The 23717-nt window shown below is 36.9% G+C and overlaps 1 protein-coding gene across 1 annotated transcript; it reads right to left on the bottom strand.

Annotated features, from left to right (window-relative positions):
- Positions 1–12779: 12779 nt before the first annotated feature.
- Positions 12780–16912, bottom strand: LOC128232486 (collagenase 3-like). Its single transcript, XM_052946063.1, is given in 3 exon segments — positions 12780–14409; positions 14411–14932; positions 16684–16912. Coding segments are annotated over 3 exon segments (1602 nt in total). The 5' UTR covers positions 16786–16912; the 3' UTR covers positions 12780–13431.
- Positions 16913–23717: the final 6805 nt, after the last annotated feature.

The raw sequence follows: 23717 nt of genomic DNA, 5'->3' as shown, positions 1-23717 counted from the left end.
TTTCACTAGCGTGTTGACAAGAACATTTGTCCTTTAATCATTTACACTCAAATGACAGGAGCAGGAACAAAAACTTACAAACTATTTCTCCAAAACCCTTTGACTTACGTCTGTAGCATACCAGTAATAAATGATGCCAATGGCTCTGAAAATTAATTGTTTTGGGATATTTCAAATGATAATATATTAAAAGTTAATGAAGCTCCCGCAAACATAACGTTTACTGCAAAGCCCAAGCAGATTAGCTCAAGCATACAATAACAATAACATCTTAAATCAGGTATGCGACCTGTAAACATTAAAGTAGCACTTTTAGTCGGAAAGTTGATATCATAAACCGCATACCTTTTACCTGAATAAAATTATTTAACACAGAAGAGTAGGTTTTCATCGGCGTTAACAATGCGCTGAGTCATTGCATTTAAACCCAATGAACACAAAAGGTAATCTCAGCTAGCTATTTCGTCATGGTCCCCTGATACAAATTCTTCATCTTGATCTTAAATAATTCCTGATAATGTGCATATATTTTGTGATTGTTGAAAGGGACATAACTTGAACTACATCTATCCGAATGTTTACGTTCAAGTTTACTGCCATAATTGTACTTGTTCACCACATTGACGTGACTCCTAGAGTAAATCGGCCTAAGGAGTCAATGAACATTTTTAGCTCCGATCCACAACTCCTTAACCGCTCAAATGTTCTCTAAATATTGTGTAACAAATGTTAGCCACATCCGAAAAATGTACAATGTAAATGTTTTCACAATCTTCGTACCTGATGGTAGGCTATATTTAGTCGTATAGAAGCAAAGATAGATAACCCCTATTAATTGGAATCGGTTCCAGTTTGAATGTAATCGCTAATTGGTTCTTCTCAAGTTTTTGCTTTCGGCCATGTTGTAAACGATAACACCTGAACACGTCCAATAAATAATTGAACTCAAAGGAGAAAATTGGCGGGAAATATCCGAACGCAAACAACTCTCAAGTTAAATCAAAGATCGAATATTCCCACATACAATTTACTGTCGCTGATTACAGGCCTTACTAATCATTTTTCTATTATGATCGATCATCGAAATTTACTTAAAGCTGCACTCTCACACATAAACTATTTTTATAGATTTTTAATTTTTTGTCTTGGAAAAAGCAAATTTGTGCGTATATATCTGCAAGATAATGATATAAGATTGCTGACAAAAAAATCAGATCGTAGGTTTTCATATTTCCGTTCGAAAAATAATGTTCAATATGGCTTAAATCGTTAATAGCGGTTTAAGAAAATTTTATAAAACATCATTTTTTGAACATAAATATAAAAATCTGCGATTTATTTCTGTCGGCTGTCTTATATAACTGGTTTCCAAGGAATTTCGCAAAAATTGGCTCGTTCCAAGACAAAAAATAAACAGTTGTCAAAACGTTCAATTTGTGAGAGTGCAGCTTTAAATCCGCTGTGATTGTCCGTTCCTGCACACTTAATAATTGAATATGATGGGAATATAAATCGTTATACCGTAACATCATATAATTGTAAACTGTTCACCAAGCCAATTCGACACATGATCCATCATTGAGGCTCTTCTTAAGATGGCTTACTGTATATGCATTCAATAAGATTAAACTATAAGAAATAAACGGCCCAAAACTTAAATTGATGGAATGCATAGTAATATCATTATTTATATCGCACCAGAGTGTCAGCAATCACAGTGAAAATAAATTGTATAATATCAAGAAATAAAGTGCAAGAAAGAGTGTATGGCCGAACGGAGGTTTTAGTTGGGCTAATGATGATGCATCGAACCTTCCACAAGTATTTAAAGCAGCACTCTCACAGATTGAACGTTTTGACAACTTTTTTTTCATTTTTCGTCTTGGAACGAGTAGTTGCGTAAATATCTGAAAAGCAGTGATAAGAGACTGATGACAAAAGATCAGATCGCAGATCTTCATATTGATGTTGTATGCATTTTCTTAAACTGTTAGTAACGGTTTAAGCCATTAAACATTATATTTGAAATGGAAATATGTAAATCTGCGGTCTGATCTTTTGTCAACAGTCTTTCATCACTGGTTTGCAGTTATATACGTAAAATATTGCTAATTCCAAGACAAAATAAAAAAAAAATTGGAAAACGATCAATCTATAAGAGTGCAGCTTTAAAGGTAGTCATAAAGGTATCATTAGTGCGACAAGGATTCTAGGGCATAGCTGGATCCGTAAGAACGCTTAGATATTTGCACTTCATGGAGCGCTTCAAATCCACTCTAACCATGGGCACTCACAGAATTTACCCAACCTTCCTGCCATTGTAGAAAGTTTACAAGAATATTCTAGCAAAATGTGTACATATGGTTTAGTTTAAAAATAGTTTGATATATTTAAACCAATAAATACAATCTGAGTAGAATATTGGACTGTAAACATTATCCTTCGATATAACGGAAAGTATAAAAAGTAGTATTATGTATCGACTACAGTGCATGGTCTGAAACATGTTTGTTTTTTTACTGTAAGTCATTGAATCAAATAATAGGAATTATGTAAATTGCAGACGGTTAGACGGTATTGAGCTTGACCTCCTTGGCGATGTTCCACTTGAGCGACCAGAGACAAACAAATCAGATTCGAGACCCTGTACATTATGTTCAACAGTGACCAGGGAAAGGCCACCATGTTTGTTCCACTATTGAAACACGACCGGGTCTGGGAACAGTGCCGACTAACAAGGTTTATTTAGGGACGATACAATTAAGGAACAATCCTAATACCAGGAGTGAGATCTTCAAATACCTAGTATGTGTAATGTTTGCTTGTATGCAGTTTAACGACTGTTTAAGATTAGAGTTCGGTGTCAAACAAGGCGCAGCTTTCAACTATTCGTATCAAAGTGCTTCAAGCTTATGGACTGGGGCTGTATATGACCGGATCTAAGTACGCAGATCCGGTCGTGTTTCAGTAATGGATATACATCTTTATAGTTCGATTGAATTTCTTAACGCAGTAAGATCATACTTATACCAATTATTTTATACCCCGGACGTCAGATATTCAAAGTTTATGTAGAATTTACTGACTAAATATTATTAAATAAAAGAAAGAACTGTTTTGTTGAATCTTAAAATCCCGAAAAGGTTTCTAAACTACATCATCTGTTGATATGAATGAAGGTGTTTGAAAGGAAGTCATTGTTGCAAAAGAAGTCGTTGAAAACCTGTGGAAATTAGGTGTTGCTAAGGAAGTGAACAGTAAGTATGATTATAGTTTCTAAGGTTGTCATTTGTAACTACGGAAGTAAAAGTTTGCTGGTAAAGTCATGTTTGCTCAATTAGTCATTGGTTGCTATGGATGGCGCTAAGAAAGTTATTATATAGTGGTTGCTAAGGAGGTCATTGGTTGCTAAGGGATGTATTGGTTGATAAAGAAGTAAGCGTTCTCTAAGTAAGACATTGGTTGCCATGATGGTCATTGGTTGCTAAGAAGTAAATGAAATGATTGCTTTGGATTTAAGTTGTAGCTGAAAAGTAAGTGGTGCTTAGACAGTCATTGGTTGCTAAAGAAGTAATGAGCGATTTAGTAAGGCAATGGTTGCCAATGAAGGCATTTGTTGCTTAGAGGTGAGTGTTTTTTTAAGGAAGACAGTTTATTCATAAATATATATCAAATTATAATGTGTGTGTTGATAATGACTATGATCATTCAATTTTGCAACCTACATATTGCTTGTGGCCAGATAATATTTTAGATAGTATAAGGGAGACAATTCATGCAGATTTTGACTGCACCTTTACAATTACTTCCCTTAGACCATGGTCAGTTCAAGGTCATATACATGTTAAGTGATGTCATTGTGGTCAGGTGGTCTGTGTGCAAAAGATTTCCCTCCCTGATGAAAGTTTGAATAGTTTAGTGGAAGCTTTTCTTTTATATTCTCCAAGTTTAGGAAACTAATATGATCAGTACTGTTTGCACTTGTTGTTTTTACTATTGAATTGGTGTTTGTAATGTGTTGAAGATGGCAACTTGAATTTGGTTGATTTACTGGAATAAGTTATTTATTTCGTGGTTTGAGACTTTTGAGGATTGGTTTCAATAATAGCGTACTGAAACACTAATTGCTCCTTATATAATGTGCAAATTTATGCAAAGACCCCATCACGTATAACTATTTTTCAGATTTTTCCATTTCTCGCACTGAAATGATATGATCCTGAATTCTGTCTGAATCAAACAATCAAACGTCTTTATGGCAGCTTGTTTTTCATCTGCAGTCGTCGGTACCTTCATCCGGCTCTTGCATGTTTTCGTCATTGTCGTTACACATGGATCCCGACAGAAAATCTTCTTTCCTAGTATCCGGGCGAAGCAGCTCACCATCCTCATCCGTCCCCTCTCCAGCATCCCAACCAGTGTCTCCTCTCTGTGTGGCATCCCTGCCGTTGTGCGCGGGCGCAGATGTGGACGTACTTATTGAAATACTTTCAATACCATAGGTTTCCAGGAATTAGTCCGATTCCATGTTCTGAAATAAAATATGTCAAATATGAGCTCATAGTTTAATAATAGAACACCTATATTAATTATGCTGCTCACAAATTAAATACATAGTATATGAAAAAGACATGCACACAATTTGTCAATAAAAATAATTATAGTCTTAAAAATAATTTTTTTAGGTTTGAGCTGCTTTAAAAAAAAACACAGACATATTAAATAAGTCGGAATGGCGGGATCCGGCATCGATCCGCAGACCTTAAAAAAATTAAAAAAATAAACAAACAAATAAAATACGTGGGATTGCCGGGATTCGACTCGATCCGCAGACCTTCCATCTCCTTATCCGACGTGCTCCTTACTGAGCTATTTCCCGTTGCTCGACTTAGTTTTAAAACAGGTATTAAATAATATATCTACTAATTATAATACTAAAGTTAAGTTTCAAAAGCTGATAATTTTTTTTTTAAATAAATGGTACATCTTGTTAATGAATCCGTTCGATAATGGAAAACTTGTAGTATTTGTTGAAGCGTATATCGTATACAGAGATGATTCGATCATGTACTCTTTATGGAAGCGTATACCGTATATACAGATGATTCGACCATGTAGTCTTTATTGAAGTGTATATCGTACATACAGATGATTCGATCATGTAGTCTTTATGGAAGCGTATATCGTATATACAGATGATTCGATCATGTAGTCTTTATGGAAGCGTATATCGTATATACAGATGATTCGATCATGTAGTCTTTATGGAAGCGTATATCGTATATACAGATGATTCGATCATGTACTCTTTATGGAAGCGTATATCGTATATACAGATGATTCGATCATGTACTCTTTATGGAAGCGTATATCGTCTACACTGATGATGTAATCATGTCTACAGACTATATGAAAACGTAAATTTGATGTACAGATGATTTGATCGTGTAGTATTTTTGGAAGCGTATATCGTATATATAGATGATGTGATCATATAGTCTATGGAAGCGGTTATTGTATAGACAGATGATATGATCATATAGTCGTTATGGAAGCGTATATTGTATATACGGATGATATGATCATATACTCTATGGAAGCGGTTATTTTATAAACAGATATGATCATATAGTCGTTATGGAAGCGTATATTGTATATACGTATGATATGATCATATACTCTATGGAAGCGGTTATTTTATAAACAGATATGATCATATAGTCGTTATGGAAGCGTATATTGTATAAACAGATGATGTGATCATGTAGTCTATAGAAGAGTATATCTAATATTCAGGTGATCATGTAGTCTATTTGAGTGTATACTGTTTATACAGATGATGTGATTATGCAGTCTTTATGGAAGCATTTACCGTATATACAGAGCATGTGATCATGTTGTCTATGGAAGTGTATATTGTATCTTCAGAGAATGTGATTATGAAGTCTTTGGGAGCGTATACCGTTTATACAAAAGTTTTGATCATGAAGTCTATGGATGAGTATATCGTATATACAGGTGATTATCAAGTCTTTTGAAGCGTACATTGTATATACAGATGATGTGATCATGTAGTCAATGGAAGAGTATATCAAATACACAGATGATGTGATCATGTAGTCTATGGAGGAGTATGTCGTATATCATGTGATCATGTAGTCTATTGAAGAGCATGTCGTATATCATGTGATCATGTAGTCTATTGAAGAGCATGTCGTATATCATGTGATCATGTAGTCTATTGAAGAGCATGTCGTATATCATGTGATCATGTAGTCTATGGAGGAGTATGTCGTATATCATGTGATCATGTAGTCTATTGAAGAGCATGTCGTATATCATGTGATCATGTAGTCTATTGAAGAGCATGTCGTATATCATGTGATCATGTAGTCTATTGAAGAGCATGTCGTATATCATGTGATCATGTAGTCTATTGAAGAGCATGTCGTATATCATGTGAGCATGTAGTCTATTGAAGAGCATGTCGTATATCATGTGAGCATGTAGTCTATGGAAGAGCATGTCGTATATCATGTGAGCATGTAGTCTATGGAAGAGCATGTCGTATATCATGTGAGCATGTAGTCTATTGAAGAGCATGTCGTATATCATGTGAGCATGTAGTCTATGGAAGAGCATGTCGTATATCATGTGATCATGTAGTCTATGGAAGAGCATGTCGTATATCATGTGAGCATGTAGTCTATTGAAGAGCATGTCGTATATCATGTGATCATGTAGTCTATTGAAGAGCATGTCGTATATCATGTGAGCATGTAGTCTATTGAAGAGCATGTCGTATATCATGTGATCATGTAGTCTATTGAAGAGCATGTCGTATATCATGTGAGCATGTAGTCTATGGAAGAGCATGTCGTATATCATGTGAGCATGTAGTCTATGGAAGAGCATGTCGTATATCATGTGAGCATGTAGTCTATTGAAGAGCATGTCGTATATCATGTGAGCATGTAGTCTATTGAAGAGCATGTCGTATATCATGTGAGCATGTAGTCTATTGAAGAGCATGTCGTATATCATGTGAGCATGTAGTCTATGGAAGAGCATGTCGTATATCATGTGATCATGTAGTCTATTGAAGAGCATGTCGTATATCATGTGATCATGTAGTCTATTGAAGAGCATGTCGTATATCATGTGATCATGTAGTCTATTGAAGAGCATGTCGTATATCATGTGATCATGTAGTCTATGGAAGAGTATGTCGTATATCATGTGATCATGTAGTCTATTGAAGAGCATGTCGTATATCATGTGATCATGTAGTCTATGGAAGAGCATGTCGTATATCATGTGATCATGTAGTCTATGGAAGAGTATGTCGTATATCATGTGAGCATGTAGTCTATGGAAGATTATGTCGTATATGCAGGTGATAATGTAGTCTATGGAAGAGTATGTTGTATATTCAGGTGAGTATGTAGTCTATGGAAGAGTATGTCGTATATTTAGGTGATTATGTAGTCTATTGATAGTGTGTCGTATATTTAGGTGAGCATGTAGTCTATGGAAATGTATGTCGTATATTCAGGTGAGAAGTAGTCTATGGGAGAGTATATCGTATATTCACGTGATCATGTAGTCTATAGAAGAGTACGTCGTATATTCACGTGATCATGTAGACTATGGAAGAGTATGTCGTATATTCAGGTGAGAAGTAGTCTATGGAAGAGTATGTCGTATATGCAGGTGATCATGTAGTCTATGGAAGAGTATGTCGTATATGCAGGTGATCATGTATTATATGGAAGTGTATGTCGTATATGCAGGTGATCATGTAGTCTATGGAAGAGTATGTCGTATATTCAGGTGTTCATGTAATTTATGGAAGAGTATGTCGTATATGCAGGTGATCATTTTGTCTATGGAAGAGTATGTCGTATATTCAGGTGTTCATGTAATTTATGGAAGAGTATGTCGTATATTCAGGTGATCATTTTGTCTATGGAAGAGTATGTCGTATATTCACGTGATCATGTAATCTATAGAAGAGTACGTCGTATATTCACGTGATCATGTCGTCTATGGAAGAGTATGTCGTATATTCACGAGACCATGTAGTCTATGGAAGAGTATGTCGTATATTCAGGTGATCATGTAATCTATAGAAGAGTACGTCGTATATTCACGTGATCATGTAATCTATAGAAGAGTAAGTCGTATATTCACGTGATCATGTAGTCTATGGAAGAGTGTGTCGTATATTCACGTGATCATGTAGTCTATGGAAGAGTATGTCGTATATTCAGGTGATCATGTAGTCTATGGAAGAGTATGTCGTATATTCAGGTGATCATGTAGTCTATGGAAGAGTATGTCGTATATTCACGTGATCATGTAGTCTATGGAAGAGTATGTCGTATATTCACGTGATCATGTAGTCTATGGAAGAGTATGTCGTATATTCAGGTGATCATGTAGTCTATGGAAGAGTATGTCGTATATTTAGGTGATCATTATGTCGTATATTCAGGTGATCATGTAGTCTGTAGAAGAGTATGTCGTATATTCACGTGATCATGTAATCTGTAGAAGAGTATGTTGTATACAGATGATGTGACCATGTAATCTATGGAAGCGTATGTCGTATAGACAGAATATGTGATCATGTAGTTGATCGAAGAGTATATCGTATATACAGGTGACCATGTAGTCGTGTTGACCCACAAAAGGGTAAACATTCAGCCGTGTGACGTTAGCCAAACATACGAAGATTGACATTCGACATTCAAAAGATGGAAGGGCAACGGAGATTGGGCATTCCGATGGCATCCGAGGCGTAAGTCGAGGCTGACATTCTGTTTCGAGGGATGACGATATCAATGTCACACATGCTGCCATATGATATTTATTTTATCATACCAATAAAAGAGTTTTAAGATGTTTTTAATTCATTTAATAAAACAAGTTTAACAAAATATAACATAATAAAACAAATATATCTAGAACAAAATTCCACCGTTAATTATGCTTAAACTCCGTCAAATCTGTTTTTACTGTATTTGTTCATTTTTAACTTGCTGACAGTTCCTGTCGTCTGATGTGTTTGTGTACACATTGGAATGGTGACGTCATTGATGTATGTGTAGAGGCAAACACGGCATGATTTAGCCAAATATTAAAGCAGTTATTTGCCCTGATATGACATTCAAAATATCATTGCGGTCACATGAACTGACAGTGAATATTCGCCTGGTCAAGTGACAAAAAGGTTGGAAATGTTTCTTATAGTCAAAATATTACCATTGTAGACAAAAGTGAGATATACTGATACAAATTGAGTGTCGTCCTGGTTCGAAATTTGTTATTGGTACAACATTTGACATTTGACTTTCAAAAATGAATGTCGTGTTGGCCCAACATTGGATATTAGTCATCAAAACTTTAATTTTAATGTCAAATATCCAATGTAATACCAATACAACATTTATTTTATTTTCAATGCCCAATATCGTGCCAGCACGACATACATACGTCATATTTTGAACGTCCAATAACGTGCCAGAACGACATTTATTATTGCATTGTCCAATGTCGTTCCAGCACGACATTCATTTCCAATGTTGACCTTATCAAATGTCGTTATATGTGATTGTATAAGACATTTCATGGAGGCTGTGACTGTGTGTACCGAAAGGGGACAGAGTGATTGCACCCTTATTAAAGGGGCACTCATACGTCTGACGACAGGTGTGGGGGTACACCCTTATTATAGGGCCCCTCATACGTCTCACGACAGGGGGTTACACCCACATTAAATGGCCCCGCATAAGTCTGATGACAGAGGGCTTACACACGTATTAAGGGCCTCGCATATGTCTGACTACAGAGGGATTACACCCTAATTAAAGGCCTCGCATACGTCTGACGACAGAGGGATTACACCCTCATTAATGGGCCCCGCATACGTCTCACGACAGGGGGTTACACCCACATTAAATGGCCTCGCATAAGTCTGATGACAGAGGGCTTACACACGTATTAAGGGCCTCGCATAAGTCTGGCGACAGAGGGATTACACCCTATTTAAAGGCCTCGAATACGTCTGACGACAGAGGGATTACACCCTATTTAAAGGCCTCGAATACGTCTGACGACAGAGTGATTACACCCTATTTAAAGGCCTCGAAAACGTCTGACGACAGAGGGATTACACCCTTTTTAAAGGCCTCGAATACGTCTGACGACAGGGGTATTACACCCTATTTAAAGGCCTCGAAAACGTCTGACGACAGAGTGATTACACCCTATTTAAAGGCCTCGAAAACGTCTGACGACAGAGGGATTACACTCTATTTAAAGGCCTCGAAATGTCTGACGACAGAGGGATTACACCCTATTTAAAGGCCTCGAAAACGTCTGACGACAGAGGGATTACACCCTATTTAAAGGCCTCGAATACGTCTGACGACAGAGGGATTACACCCTAATTAAAGGCCTCGCATCCGTCTCACTACAGAGGGAACACACCATCAGTAAAGCGGCCCACATACGTCTTACGACAAGGGATTACACCCTTATTAAATGTCCCGCATACGTCTGACGACAGAAGAATAACACCCTTATTAAAGGGGCCCACATACGTCTTACGACAGAAGAATTACACCCTTATTAAAGGGGCCCCACATACGTCTTACGACAGAAGAATTACACCCTTATTAAAGGGGCCCGCATACGTCTGACGACAAGGGATTACACCCTTATTAAATGTCCCGCATACGTCTGACGACAGAAGAATTACACCCTTATTAAAGGGGCCCGCATACGTCTGACGACAGGGGATTACACCCTTATTAAATGTCCCGCATACGTATTACGACAGAAGAATTACACCCTTATTAAAGGGGCCCACATACGTCTTACGACAGAAGAATTACACCCTTATTAAAGGGGCCCACATACGTCTGACGACAGAAGAATTACACCCTTATTACAGGGGCCCACATACGTCTGACGACAGAAGAATTACACCCTTATTACAGGGGCCCACATACGTCTGACGACAGAAGAATTACACCCTTATTAAAGGGGCCCACATACGTCTTACGACAGAAGAATAACACCCTTATTAAAGGGGCCCACATACGTCTGACGACTGAAGAATAACACCCTTATTAAAGGGGCCCACATACGTCTTACGACAGAAGAATAACACCCTTATTAAAGGGGCCCACATACGTCTGACGACAGAAGAATAACACCCTTATTAAAGGGGCCCACATACGTCTTACGACAGAAGAATAACACCCTTATTAAAGGGGCCCACATACGTCTGACGACTGAAGAATTACACCCTTATTAAAGGGGCCCACATACGTCTGACGACAGAAGAATTACACCCTTATTAAAGGGGCCCACATACGTCTTACGACAGAAGAATTACACCCTTATTAAAGGGGCCCACATACGTCTTACGACAGAAGAATTACACCCTTATTAAAGGGGCCCACATACGTCTTACGACAGAAGAATTACACCCTTATTACAGGGGCCCACATACGTCTGACGACAGAAGAATTACACCCTTATTAAAGGGGCCCACATACGTCTGACGACAGAAGAATTACACCCTTATTAAAGGGGCCAACATACGTCTGACGACAGGGGATTACACCCTTATTATAGGGGCCCACATACGTCTGACGACAGAAGAATTACACCTTTATTAAAGGGGCCCACATACGCCTTACGACAGGGGATTGCACCCTTATTAAATGTCCCGCATACGTCGGACGACAGAAGAATTACACCCTTATTAATGGGGCCCACATACGTCTTACGACAGGGGATTGCACCCTTATTAAACGGGCACGCATTCGTCTGACCAGTGTTGTTGTTTTTGAATTTATAATCACTTTTCTACAAACATGTTCTTTAGCCCTAAAGAAGTTTTTTAACACAGTAGTACATTGCCCATCCCATTTTGACGTCAGATATAAAATAGTTTCTAAATATATGACATATATATTATAAACTATTTTATTTCTAAAGTCAAAATGTATGTACGTTATTAGTATGTTTAAGTGTGTTAAATTTTGTTGAAAACACAGATTCCGATGAAGATTAAGAAACTGCCTATCTATGTTTTTTCGGAGTTTGGGTCTTTAAATATCCATTTCGTTGATGAAAGTGTTTTGAAGTTGTACATTTTCTGAAACCTCATTATATTCTGAGAAGAATGCAAGTTGTTTGGAGACACTGGTTAAACAACAAGTTAGTTACGAGTTTAACGAAAACACCACCGTCCGAACGAGGGTCCTAACATGTCAACCTTTAATTTTTTTATTTATTTAATTTTTTTTTGGGGGGGGGGGGGATTTTTTCCTGGGAATTTTGGTTAATATTTAGGGTTTTGAGATAGATGATCATGTTCCAAATATTTTTTGTCTTGAAAAAAATGGAGGTTTTTTTTAAGGAGGGGGCGTAGTCATATGGTGGTTAATGTCAACACAACTGCCAACTGTGATATTTGCAGGATGTCATTTTAAATGTTTGTTTTGTTGTTTTCTATGGCTATTTTATGTTGTAGCCAGATGATTGTAATCTCCTTTGTCTTGTTAAAAAGACTGATGTCAGTGTATTCATGTATATAGTCCTCTAAATAACAACCCATATTATTACTAAGATGTTCTGACTAATATAAGGATGTCTATTGTTCAAGTATCTGATTTATTAAGATACGATATCATAGGCGAGTCCTTGCTTTCTTTTCAAGAGGACGAAGATGTTCAGGAAATTGAAAATAAGCGATCGAGGACTTGGATATAGAGCCTTTGTTTTAGTAATATTCGCTTCAAACAACAACTCATAACAACAACATCATCATCAACAACAACAGCAGCATACTATTAGAATACGTTAATTGTTCTTAACACCAATGTTAGTAGTATCTGCTTGAAAGAATAACAACATCCACATCAACATCCACAACAACAACAACATAATATTAGAATTATCATAATCATATTTAGAATACGTTATTTTTTGCAGGTCAATCATAGTAATATATGCTTGAAACAACAACAACAGCATCCTCAAAAACAACAAAAAACTTACAAACCATTTCATTTTTAAACCCTTTTACGATAAACCAATCGGAGATTTCATCGCAGTCCATATATGCTGTCAATTTGCATGGACCTAGCGCAATGCCCTGATAAGCCATACATTGTTTCTCTTTAACATTAATTGTACTCATGATTATAACTCTGTATATAACATGAAAAATGATGTGTTATGTTATAAAACTGTTATTTTGTAATGTGTTGTTATCAATAATAAAAGAAATATACAATGTTGATCGATTTAAGAAACACTTTTAACGTTCTATTCAAAACAATCAGTCAAAGAATAAAGAAAAATATGAACATTATTACATACTACGACAACTAGCATTCGTTGAGCATGTTACATACACCTTCCCCTGAACAGGTCCTTCTTTAGCGGAAGTTGCGAATCTTCCTGCAGAACCCTCCTGCTTAAGACAGAAAATTTCCAATATTTATCTCCCTTGATAAAGATGGCCCAGTTCCGGTCCTGGAGGTAGGCGGCGTCCACCTTCTGGGGCATGTTGCGGCCGAAGGCGTCAATGGGATACGCCCAGGCACCGACGCGGTGTTTATTTACGTCCCAGTTCCAGACCATGGTACTACCGAAAATGAGCACGTAGTAGCTGTTGTAACCATAGTACGGCATGGCAACGGCCGCGCGCGGGAGCTCCGGGAAATCTCTGGTGTCGAACCAACGCGGATAGTTGTTCTCTACGTCCAAGTAGAAGACGTTACCGTCTTGCTTGTATCCATAAACTTTGGTTCCTTGAAATAAAAGGACATACTGCTTGTTGGGAATGTACGTGGCAGCGTCCACACGATACGGATACGATCTGTAACGGTATGAGCTGCCTGGGCGTTTGATAAACACGTCTCTAATGTCCCGTCCCTGGACCGAAATACCGGATGACGTCATTGTGTAGACCTTTAGAATGCGTCGCCGTTGTGAGACAACTTCTCGTGAAAAGATGTAGGAGGTGTCACTAATTCTAAAGGACGCCTGAACTTGGATGTTGCAGTAGTCGGGCACTTCCGGTGACGGGCGGGGCGGGGTTGGGCGGGGTGTTGGGATAGGCGCATTCGTCGTATGTACGGGATTGGCATCCGGGGGCCCGTATAGGGACTGAATGGCCGAGATATCGTCGGAGTGAAGTTGTAGGTTGTCGCTGTAACGGTAATAGGGCGCCATCAGGGATTCCTTAATGTTAGAGTGTGAGATTCCGAGGGTGTGGCCAAACTCATGGGCCGCTACGATATACAACTCCGTTCCACTGTTTGAATTCAGTACAAAGTGCTCATCGTCATCAAAATGTACAAGACCCGATTCCGGAAAAAAACGCATGCGCGAGAACGTTCCCCTGTCCGTCGAAATCAAAATAAGGCGGGCTAGTGGTATGACGTCTGGTTTCAAACCTTATGACGATATCCGCTCTCGAATTTGCCGCTCTGGTGAATGTTAGTTTTGTCTTGTCTGCCCAGATCTGCAGCCCCCTCCTCATAGCGTCATCAACCTGGGAGCGGGTAAGGTGATTGTTTTTCACCGGATATTTCTCAACGAACCAAGTGAGAGAACGTGAACCCCACTTCGTATTTCCGGTCCGGAACTCCTGCGGCGACAAAGGGTCCACGTATCTGATAGTGTTTTTCATCATTTTCGTCTCATTTCCCTTGACGATGTCTTCGCAGCCGCATCTGGGCTGGTCCATCACAAATGTGGTGATGTTGTCACATCCTCCAGTGACGTGGAGTCCTTTGAACCCGATATTCAGCTCTTGGAACTTGGTGAGGGCGGCCATAATGTCCTCCTCGGTGCATTCGGAGCGGTGGGGGTCGAGGTAACCAAAGTCCGTCAGATATTTCTGGAAAAGAATGACTATGTTTTTAAACAATGAAAGGTACATCGAAGGTATGATTATTAATTATTAATTAGCCACAATATTGCGCGTTTAGGGAATTTTTTAACGTGTATATTTGTTCCCCTTCGCCGAAAAAAGAACGCCAAAGACTCTGAAGCGGCTGTTTATATTGGCTTGATTTTAAATATACTCCTATTTGTTTTAATCGTGATAAATTGATATTCATATCCAGGAGCATAGGTTTGTTTTTATTAAGCATATTAGTGACAATATTCAACTAAATTGCCTTTTTCCTTACTTGAATTTTAAGAAAACTAACAATGTTTGAACACCAAACATATGAGAAGATGGTCCTTACAATATATGAAGATGGTCCTTACAATATATGAAGATGGTCCTTACAATATATGAAGATGGTCCTTACAATATATGCATATGAATAAATCTGATTAAAAAAAATGAGTGTACTTAAAATAATGATTGTCAAAAAAATCAATATTTTATTTTTCTCACTAAGATGCCTTGTGAATGCGGCCACGAATCTTTAACATTCTTTCAACGAGAATGTAATTTTATATCAGGATTAAAAAGAGAAAAGAAAATCTCGGTACATTTCTACTTTGGAATACGATAATTTGCACTTTTCCCCTTGCATGATTTGTTAAGATAAAAAATAAAACATTACTACTGCTCGTCTTATTCTCGTCAAATTCCATTTGAACGGTTCGTTCTCATTACATTTCTACTTTGAAATATGATTTTCTGTCTTTGTTCTCTTGTATAGATAAAAATAAATAAAACATTCCTACTGCTCGTCTTATTTTCATTGAAAAGGGGAGAGAGCTCCATTTGAACGGACCCATCACTAAAAGCTACACTCTGACAGATTGAACATTTTAACAACTTTTTTTTATTTTCTGTCTTGAAACGAGCAATTTTTTGCAAAAATCCATGGAAACTAGTCAAATAAGACTGCTGACAAAAACATTAGATCGCAGATTTGTATATTTTAAGTTCAACAATTGACGTTTTGTGCATTTCCATTTAACCGTTAGTAACGGTTTAAGCAATAAAACATTAATTTTCGAACGGAAATATGACAATCTGCGATCTGATTTTTTGTCAGCAATCTTATATCATTGGTTTGTAGATATTTACGCAAAAATGGCTCTAAAAAAGTGAACTATATTTAGGCCTTGGATATTTTTTTTTTCAAATTGTGTTCATTTGAGTTACTGCCGGTTCAGAATGTTGTAAAACCTGCACCCTCACAGATTGACAGTTTTGACATTTTTTTAAAAAAACAATGTCTCAGAATTAGCTGATTTTGGTATCAAAGCCTTAAATTTAGTCATACGAGTTAGCTCACAATATAACACATTGCAATTTCTCGAAACACGGTTGCATACTCGCTTTTAGCCATAAAACATCAAATTTCGACCATAACGGTAAAAAACTGCGATATGATCTTTAGTCAACCTTCTTTAATATAAATGGTTTTCAGTCATTTACGCAAAAACATACTCATTCCGAGGAAAAAAGATAATTGAACAAGTTAAAACGATTAATCTGTGAGATTGCAGTTTTAATTCGCAAAGGTTAAAAAAAACATATTTCAAAAATCGTTGGCAAAATCAAATCTTAGCGAATCACTAAAAAATTCTCGTTTACGTATGAAACAACGTCAAACTGAAAATTGGAAACGAACAACAAGAGAAGCATTAGTAACAACAACAACAATAACTTATACATACCTGTGTTTTACTTGGACAATTGACCGGAAGTTCACAAACAACTCCGTACACGTGCTGTACTATTTGTCCACAGAGGACGACCCATGTTAAAAGTTTCCACATTGCCGCGGTGGACAAGACTGATGTATTCTGACTGCGGCAGAAAACACAATTATTTCAACTACTACTGATACCCTGGCCAAGAGTCACTTATATACTAGAACACTCACACTTGAACGGTGACACACAAGTGTTGTGGTGGGTAATGAGCGAGATTAATCTTGAATGAACGAATCTTGTATCACTAAATGATGACTCTATAAATCCGGATCAGTGGCGAGTGCAAAATAGTCAACCAACCCATTTCCTACAGTTTAATACTGCACCAAGAACCAACTATATTATCATGTCATTTCAATGTACTCAATTTGAAATAGTATGGTCTTCAGTGTATTCAGTGTCTGATTTTGGAACACCCCACGACCACCAATTTACATACAACTGCATACAGCCAACGCCACGAACCAACCAAGTTCGAAATGAGAGCATACAATACAGTCTACGCCACGAGCCAAATAAGTTCAATATATATGCGTGAAGTCTACCTCCATGACATCATCAAGTTCGATATGAGTTCATGACGGCTATGCCACGAAACCACCAAGATCAATATGATTTCATGACGTCTACGCCACGAGACAACCAAGTTTAATATGATTTCATGACGTCTATGCCACGAGACAACCAAGTTTTATATGAGTTCATGACGTCTATGCCACGAGACAACCAAGTTTTATATGAGTTAATGACGTCTATGCCACGAGACAACCAAGTTTTATATGAGTTAATGACGTCTATGACACGAAACCACCAAGTTTTATATGAGTTAATGACGTCTATGCCACGAGACAACCAAGTTTTATATGAGTTAATGACGTCTATGACACGAGACAACCAAGTTTTATATGAGTTAATGACGTCTATGCCACGAGACAACCAAGTTTTATATGAGTTAATGACGTCTATGCCACGAGACAACCAAGTTTTATATGAGTTAATGACGTCTATGCCACGAGACAACCAAGTTTTATATGAGTTCATGACGTCTACGCCACGAAACCACCAAGTTTTATATGATTTCATGACGGCTATGCCACGAAACCACCAAGTTTTATATGAGTTCATGACGGCTATGCCACGAAACAACCAAGTTTTATATGAGTTCATGACGTCTATTCCACGACATATGAGTTTATGACGTCTACGCCACGAATCCTCCTAGTTCCATGAGTCCATGCAGGTCAAACACCACATTTCATGCACTCATTTACTGGCTTATTTTTAGGGATGGAAGCGAATATCCGAGTATCCGGATATCCGGATATCACGCAAGTATTCGGATACCAAAATGGGTATTCGAATATTCGTTAAGAATTAAAATTTCAATGAAATAGCTTAGCAGAGACATAGCAATTGTTATAAAACTTTTTAGATGAAATATTTCAGGTGATCAACAGTGTCTGTCGCGAAGCGGGTATGTGTCACAAATCGTCTGCTAATTGGGTGTTTGCACAAGGCATAATATTGTGTCCTTGTGCAGCACCCTGTGAAGTTTTATGACCTTGTTTACAATGACAAGTGTTGTTTTATGATCTCAGATGCGCTTAATTGAAACTAATTGGCACTAGTTGATAGTAAACATGTTTAGTTTATTGATAAATAAAAAAGTATACGCATGTAAATAAAGAAAACTCAGATCGTCTTTTAGTCTTCTTATCTTTTCCGCAATTATATCCTTCATTTCAAAACACCGCAGAAATTGTAGGTATTGCATTTAATCAAACAATGTAATGAAATAAAATTACAATCGACTATCAAATAATCAAAGCGTCATTTAACATGAAACCTGCTGATAAATAACAAACTCGAAAGCACGTGGCAGAAACCAAGCAACCACCTCGGCCAAAGTGACTATCAAATTCGCGCGGTGTTTATGTGGTATTCATCATGAGTTTTATGACGTAAAATGAGTTATTTAGCTTTGATTATAACATTATAAATTATTAAGACTGAGAAAGAATGAATGAAAAAGTGAAATTGCCATATGACGAATTATAAATTAAGTGGATAATTATGTCAAATAGCAGAAGGTGGGTGACATATAATAGGAAATTTACTTATTATGAAAATAATTTGATACGAGTATCCGGATAGTATCCGGATACCGATTTGGTATCCGGTTTCCATCCCTACTTATTTTGGCCCGCTGTATTTATCATTTTGTCCATCGTTTTTACCCAGGCATAATGTATTGAATATGTTCAGAAGAGTAACCGAAATATTTATAACGTAGGTTCCGACGATGGTTTTCGGACGGAAGTTCTGACATGGTTTCCGACGATGGATTCCGACGGTGGTTTTAACAATGTTTCCGACAATGGTTTCCGACAACAGGTTCCGACGATGGTTTCCGACAGTAGGTTCCGACGGTGGTTCTGGCAATGTTTCCGAAAATGGTTTCCGACAACAGGTTCCGACGGTGGTTCTGGCAATGTTTCTGAAAATGGTTTCCGACAACAGGTTCCGACGATGGTTTTCTACAGTGTTGCTGGCAATGTTTTTTGAAAAGCAGGGAGAATAGATAATATAGATACGTAGCCGTAGACCTACATGAACACGTAGAAACGCAAACGGTTGCCAAAGACGTCGCCATAGATTAGTTAAAACATATTTATTTAACAACGATTGCAAAACAAGTTATAACAACATCATATTAATCACTCTCGTTGGCCCTATTATACGCGAGAGTGTGGTCTTGTGTTGTGCGGGAAACCGGAGAAAACCCACTTGTCCGGCTTGGTGACCACGAACCAAACTCACACGCGCCCGAGCCGGGAATCGAACCCGGGTCGCATTGATGAGAAGCGAGTGCGCTAACCACTGCGCTAACCGGAAAACCAAAGACGTCGCCATCAAGTCTATGACAATTCCTTATTTGTGTTTCCTTAATAAAATGAAGGAGCGAAAAATGAACAAAAGGGTCATTAGTTTACTGACAAACATTGACATCACAGCGCTTTTCGACTCAACTGTGTGTATTTGACGCCATTACTGTTTCAGTGGGATGGTGTTTGTTGATTTCCTTATATGAACATTCAAACAATACTATCACCATTCACAGTATGCTGATCATTAATCACATGAAGTGGGCCCACTGGAAGTCACAAAATGTACTTAAAATCAAGAGCTTTTACGCGCAACACACTTCACCAAAGAGTGGACAATACTTGAATTCGAAACAATGGATGTTTTGTTTATATATTTATGTGGCTTTTAAAGTTCTCTCCAAACCAATCTAATTATAATTATATCGAGGCTTATTTTCATTACGTACTGTATGTAGCGTAACGTCGTGAAGCGAGTATTTGGGGTCTGATTTTAATGCGATCGTCTCCAAACTGAATTAAAAATGACACTCGTATTTAAAGCTGTACTCTCACAGATTGAACGTTTTGACAACTTTATGTCTTGGAACGGGCAATTTTTTGCGAAAATTCATAGAAACCAGTCATATAAGACTGCTGACAAAAAATAGATCGCAGAATGTTATATTTATGTTAAAAAAATGTTTTATGCATTTTTCTTAAACCGTTAGTAACGGTTTAAGCCATAAAACATTAATTTTCGAACGGAAATATGAATATCTGCGATCTAATTTTTGTCAGCAATCCAAATCATTGGTTTGCAGAAATTTATGCAAAAATTTGCCCTTTCCAAGACAAAAAATAAAAAAAGTTGTAAAAATGGTATATCTGTGAGAGTGCAGCTTTAAAATCAATACATACTGGCTGAGTACCTAAATTGGAACGGTACCTAAATTTGGAACACCCGTTATAAAAGTGTTTTTTTTCCGATTGTGATCTGTTTATTTACAATTTTAATCAATAAAGACGCTTGCCTTAGATACACGTTCCAAATAACAGGATACTCCGGTAAGTATTTAAAATACTGCTATCATTCAAAGTTGTTCACGTTCAAATGCCAATAAATGGCACGCGGGGGAATGACTTCATGCTTGCCACAATTACAGCATAGTGGCATAGTCTGTTTTTAGTGCTCAAGGTGTGCTATTGTGATCGCCCTGTGTCCGTCGGTCGTCGTCAACAATTTGACTGTTAACACTCTAGAGGTCACAATTTGGGCACAATCTTAATGAAACTTGGTCAGAATGTTACCCTCAATAAAATCTTGGACGAGTTCGATATTGGGTCATCTAGGTCAACAGGTCAAATTAAAGAAAAAGCTTGTTAACACTATAGAGGTCACATCTATGACTACTAGTATATCTTCAGGAAACTTGGTCAGAATGTTAATATTAATGATCTCTAGGTCAAGTTCGAATCTGGGTCATGTGCGGTCAAAATCTAGGTCACCAGTTTAAATTGAAGGAAAAGCTTGTTAACACTCTAGAGGTCACATTTATGACTGTATCTTCATGAAAGATGGTCAGAATGTTTATATTAATAATCTATAAGTCAAATTTAAATCTGGGTCATGTGCGGTCAAAAACTAGGTCACCAGGTCAAATAATAGGAAACGCTTGTTAACACTCTAAAGGTCACATTCCTGATTGTATGTTCATGAAACTTAGTCAGAATGTATATATTTATCAGCTCTAGGCCAAGTTCGAATCTTGGTCATGTGCGGTCAAAAACAAGGTCACCAAGTCAAATATAAGGAAACGCTTGTTAACAATCTAGAGGTCACATTTATAAATGTTTCTTTATGAAAGTTGGTCAGAATGTTTATATTAATAATTTCTAAGTCAAGTTTAAATCTGGGTCATGTGCGGTCAAAAACTAGGTCACCAGGTCAAATAATAGGAAACGCTTGTTAGCACTCTAAAGGTCACATTCCTGATTGTATGTTCATGAAACTTAGTCAGAATGTATATATTGATCAGCTCTAGGCCAAGTTCGAATCTTGGTCATGTGCGGTCAAAAACAAGGTCACCAAGTCAAATATAAGGAAACGCTTGTTAACAATCTAGAGGTCACATTTATAAATGTTTCTTCATGAAAGTTGGTCAGAATGTTTATATTAATAATTTCTAAGTCAAGTTTAAATCTGGGTCATGTGCGGTCAAAAACTAGGTCATTATGTCAAATCATAGGAAAAGCATGTTAACACTCTGAGGTCACATTTATGACCATATGTTCATAGAACTTGATCAGAATATTGTTCTTGATGATCTTTAGGTTGAGCTTGAAACTGGGTAATCAGAGGTCAAAAACCAGGCCACTAGGTCATAGAAAAACTTTGTAAACACTATAGAGGTTATATTCTCTCTTTGATCACCATGAAACTATGTCAGAATGTTTGTGTTTATGAAGTCTATGTCAGATTTGAAACTGGGTAACCCGAGTTCAAAAACTAGGTCACAAAGTCAAATCACAGAAAACATTGTTAAAACACTGTTGAGGCCATATTCTCTACTTTATCTATATGAAACCTGGTCAGAATGTACGTATTACATCAAGGTAAGGTTTGCAACTGGATCATCCGCGATATTAAAAAAAAACTTGGGTCACTAGGTAGGATCTAACCCCCTGTCATAATTGCCCTCGCCCTGAAAACACTTATTTCACACTTGAATTGGATCAGGTGAGCTATACAGGGCCTTCAGGGCCCTCTTGTTTTACTTAAATCATCAAATTTTACTGACAAAAATGACCAAAAAAACAAAACAAGCTGGAATCGAAATAAATTATAAGTTTACTTAAACAAAACATGTAGCAATAATTTCAAAAGGAAACATAAAAATACATAACAAATTAAAACTGTTCCATATTTAGGTACTCCAGGGACAAAAATGAAAAATGGAAGTCCTTGATTGTGCGGTTTATAAAGTACTTTTCATGCAGATTGGAAGTATCTTGACAAAAACCATTTATATCAACCAATTGATCTTGAATCCTAGTATGCTGATGAAAAATTTATACCTGTGGTGCAAGTCTAATACATTTCAAAAAAAGTGTCGAAAGTGTTCCGATTTAGGTACTCACCCTGTACACATGTATAAGAAACATAAAGTTTGAGTGATAAACCTTTAATTACTACTAAATAATGAATAGATGGAAAATATGAATGACTGATAAAACGACTGTTACTTTGCATTTAATACGAGAAAACGAACACATATGGTGACTTAAGAGTCTTAAAAGATTAACAGTAATGAACTTCGGTCTCTTAAGGTAGAAATACCATGTGTTTTGCACATTTCTTTCAAATTGAACAGGGCACCCTTCATTAGAACAATTGTTTTAATATTTATTCATCCTTTTCGGAATTGTAAACAATTGTATTAGTTGTGGTACATTTTATTTGGGGTTAAGAGTGCAAATTTTAGAAACTTATTAAGGACTAAACTTTTTCAACTATTTTCTTCCCAGCAAAGAATGGAACAGCAAATGCCTTTGTTATCTTTTACACACTTTTAAGGACATGTTGATTTTTTGGTAGATACATTGTACATTTAAAAAAAATCATCAAATACAAACGAGTATTCGCTTTTTCATCACAATAAACAAACTCACATAATCTGTTGTGATATTTATTTCAAAACATTAGAAATTAAATTATAATAAAAGATATACGGTATAAAACAAACAAGTTTACACTCTTAACTAGTTAACAGCAAGTGAAATGGAATCCTAAAAAAAATGAATTCACATTTTTACAGACAACACAGGCACAACACTGATTACTTTACTATATGGTAAAATTTATATCATTACTCAATTCTGACAATAAGTCTATGTTAGTAAAATTTGCTTTTTTTATTACTATTTTTTGTACCAAAGCTTTTAAAATAAGAGACTCGAGTGTTTAAATCCCCCCCCCCCCCCTAAAGACCTCTTCACATTCACTACTGCTAAATTAGTATTCTTAAGTTTGCTTTTTTTCTCGCGGTATTGTATAACTTGATTATAAATAGTAGAATGCAAAATTTTGTTCTTTCATGCATGCAATATTTATCATATTTATTTAATATG

This window comes from Mya arenaria, chromosome 1, assembly GCF_026914265.1.
Source record: "Mya arenaria isolate MELC-2E11 chromosome 1, ASM2691426v1".
Classification (NCBI taxonomy): domain Eukaryota; kingdom Metazoa; phylum Mollusca; class Bivalvia; order Myida; family Myidae; genus Mya; species Mya arenaria.
The sequence above is the reverse complement of the archived record's forward strand: the minus strand, read 5'-3'. Positions and strand labels throughout refer to the sequence as shown.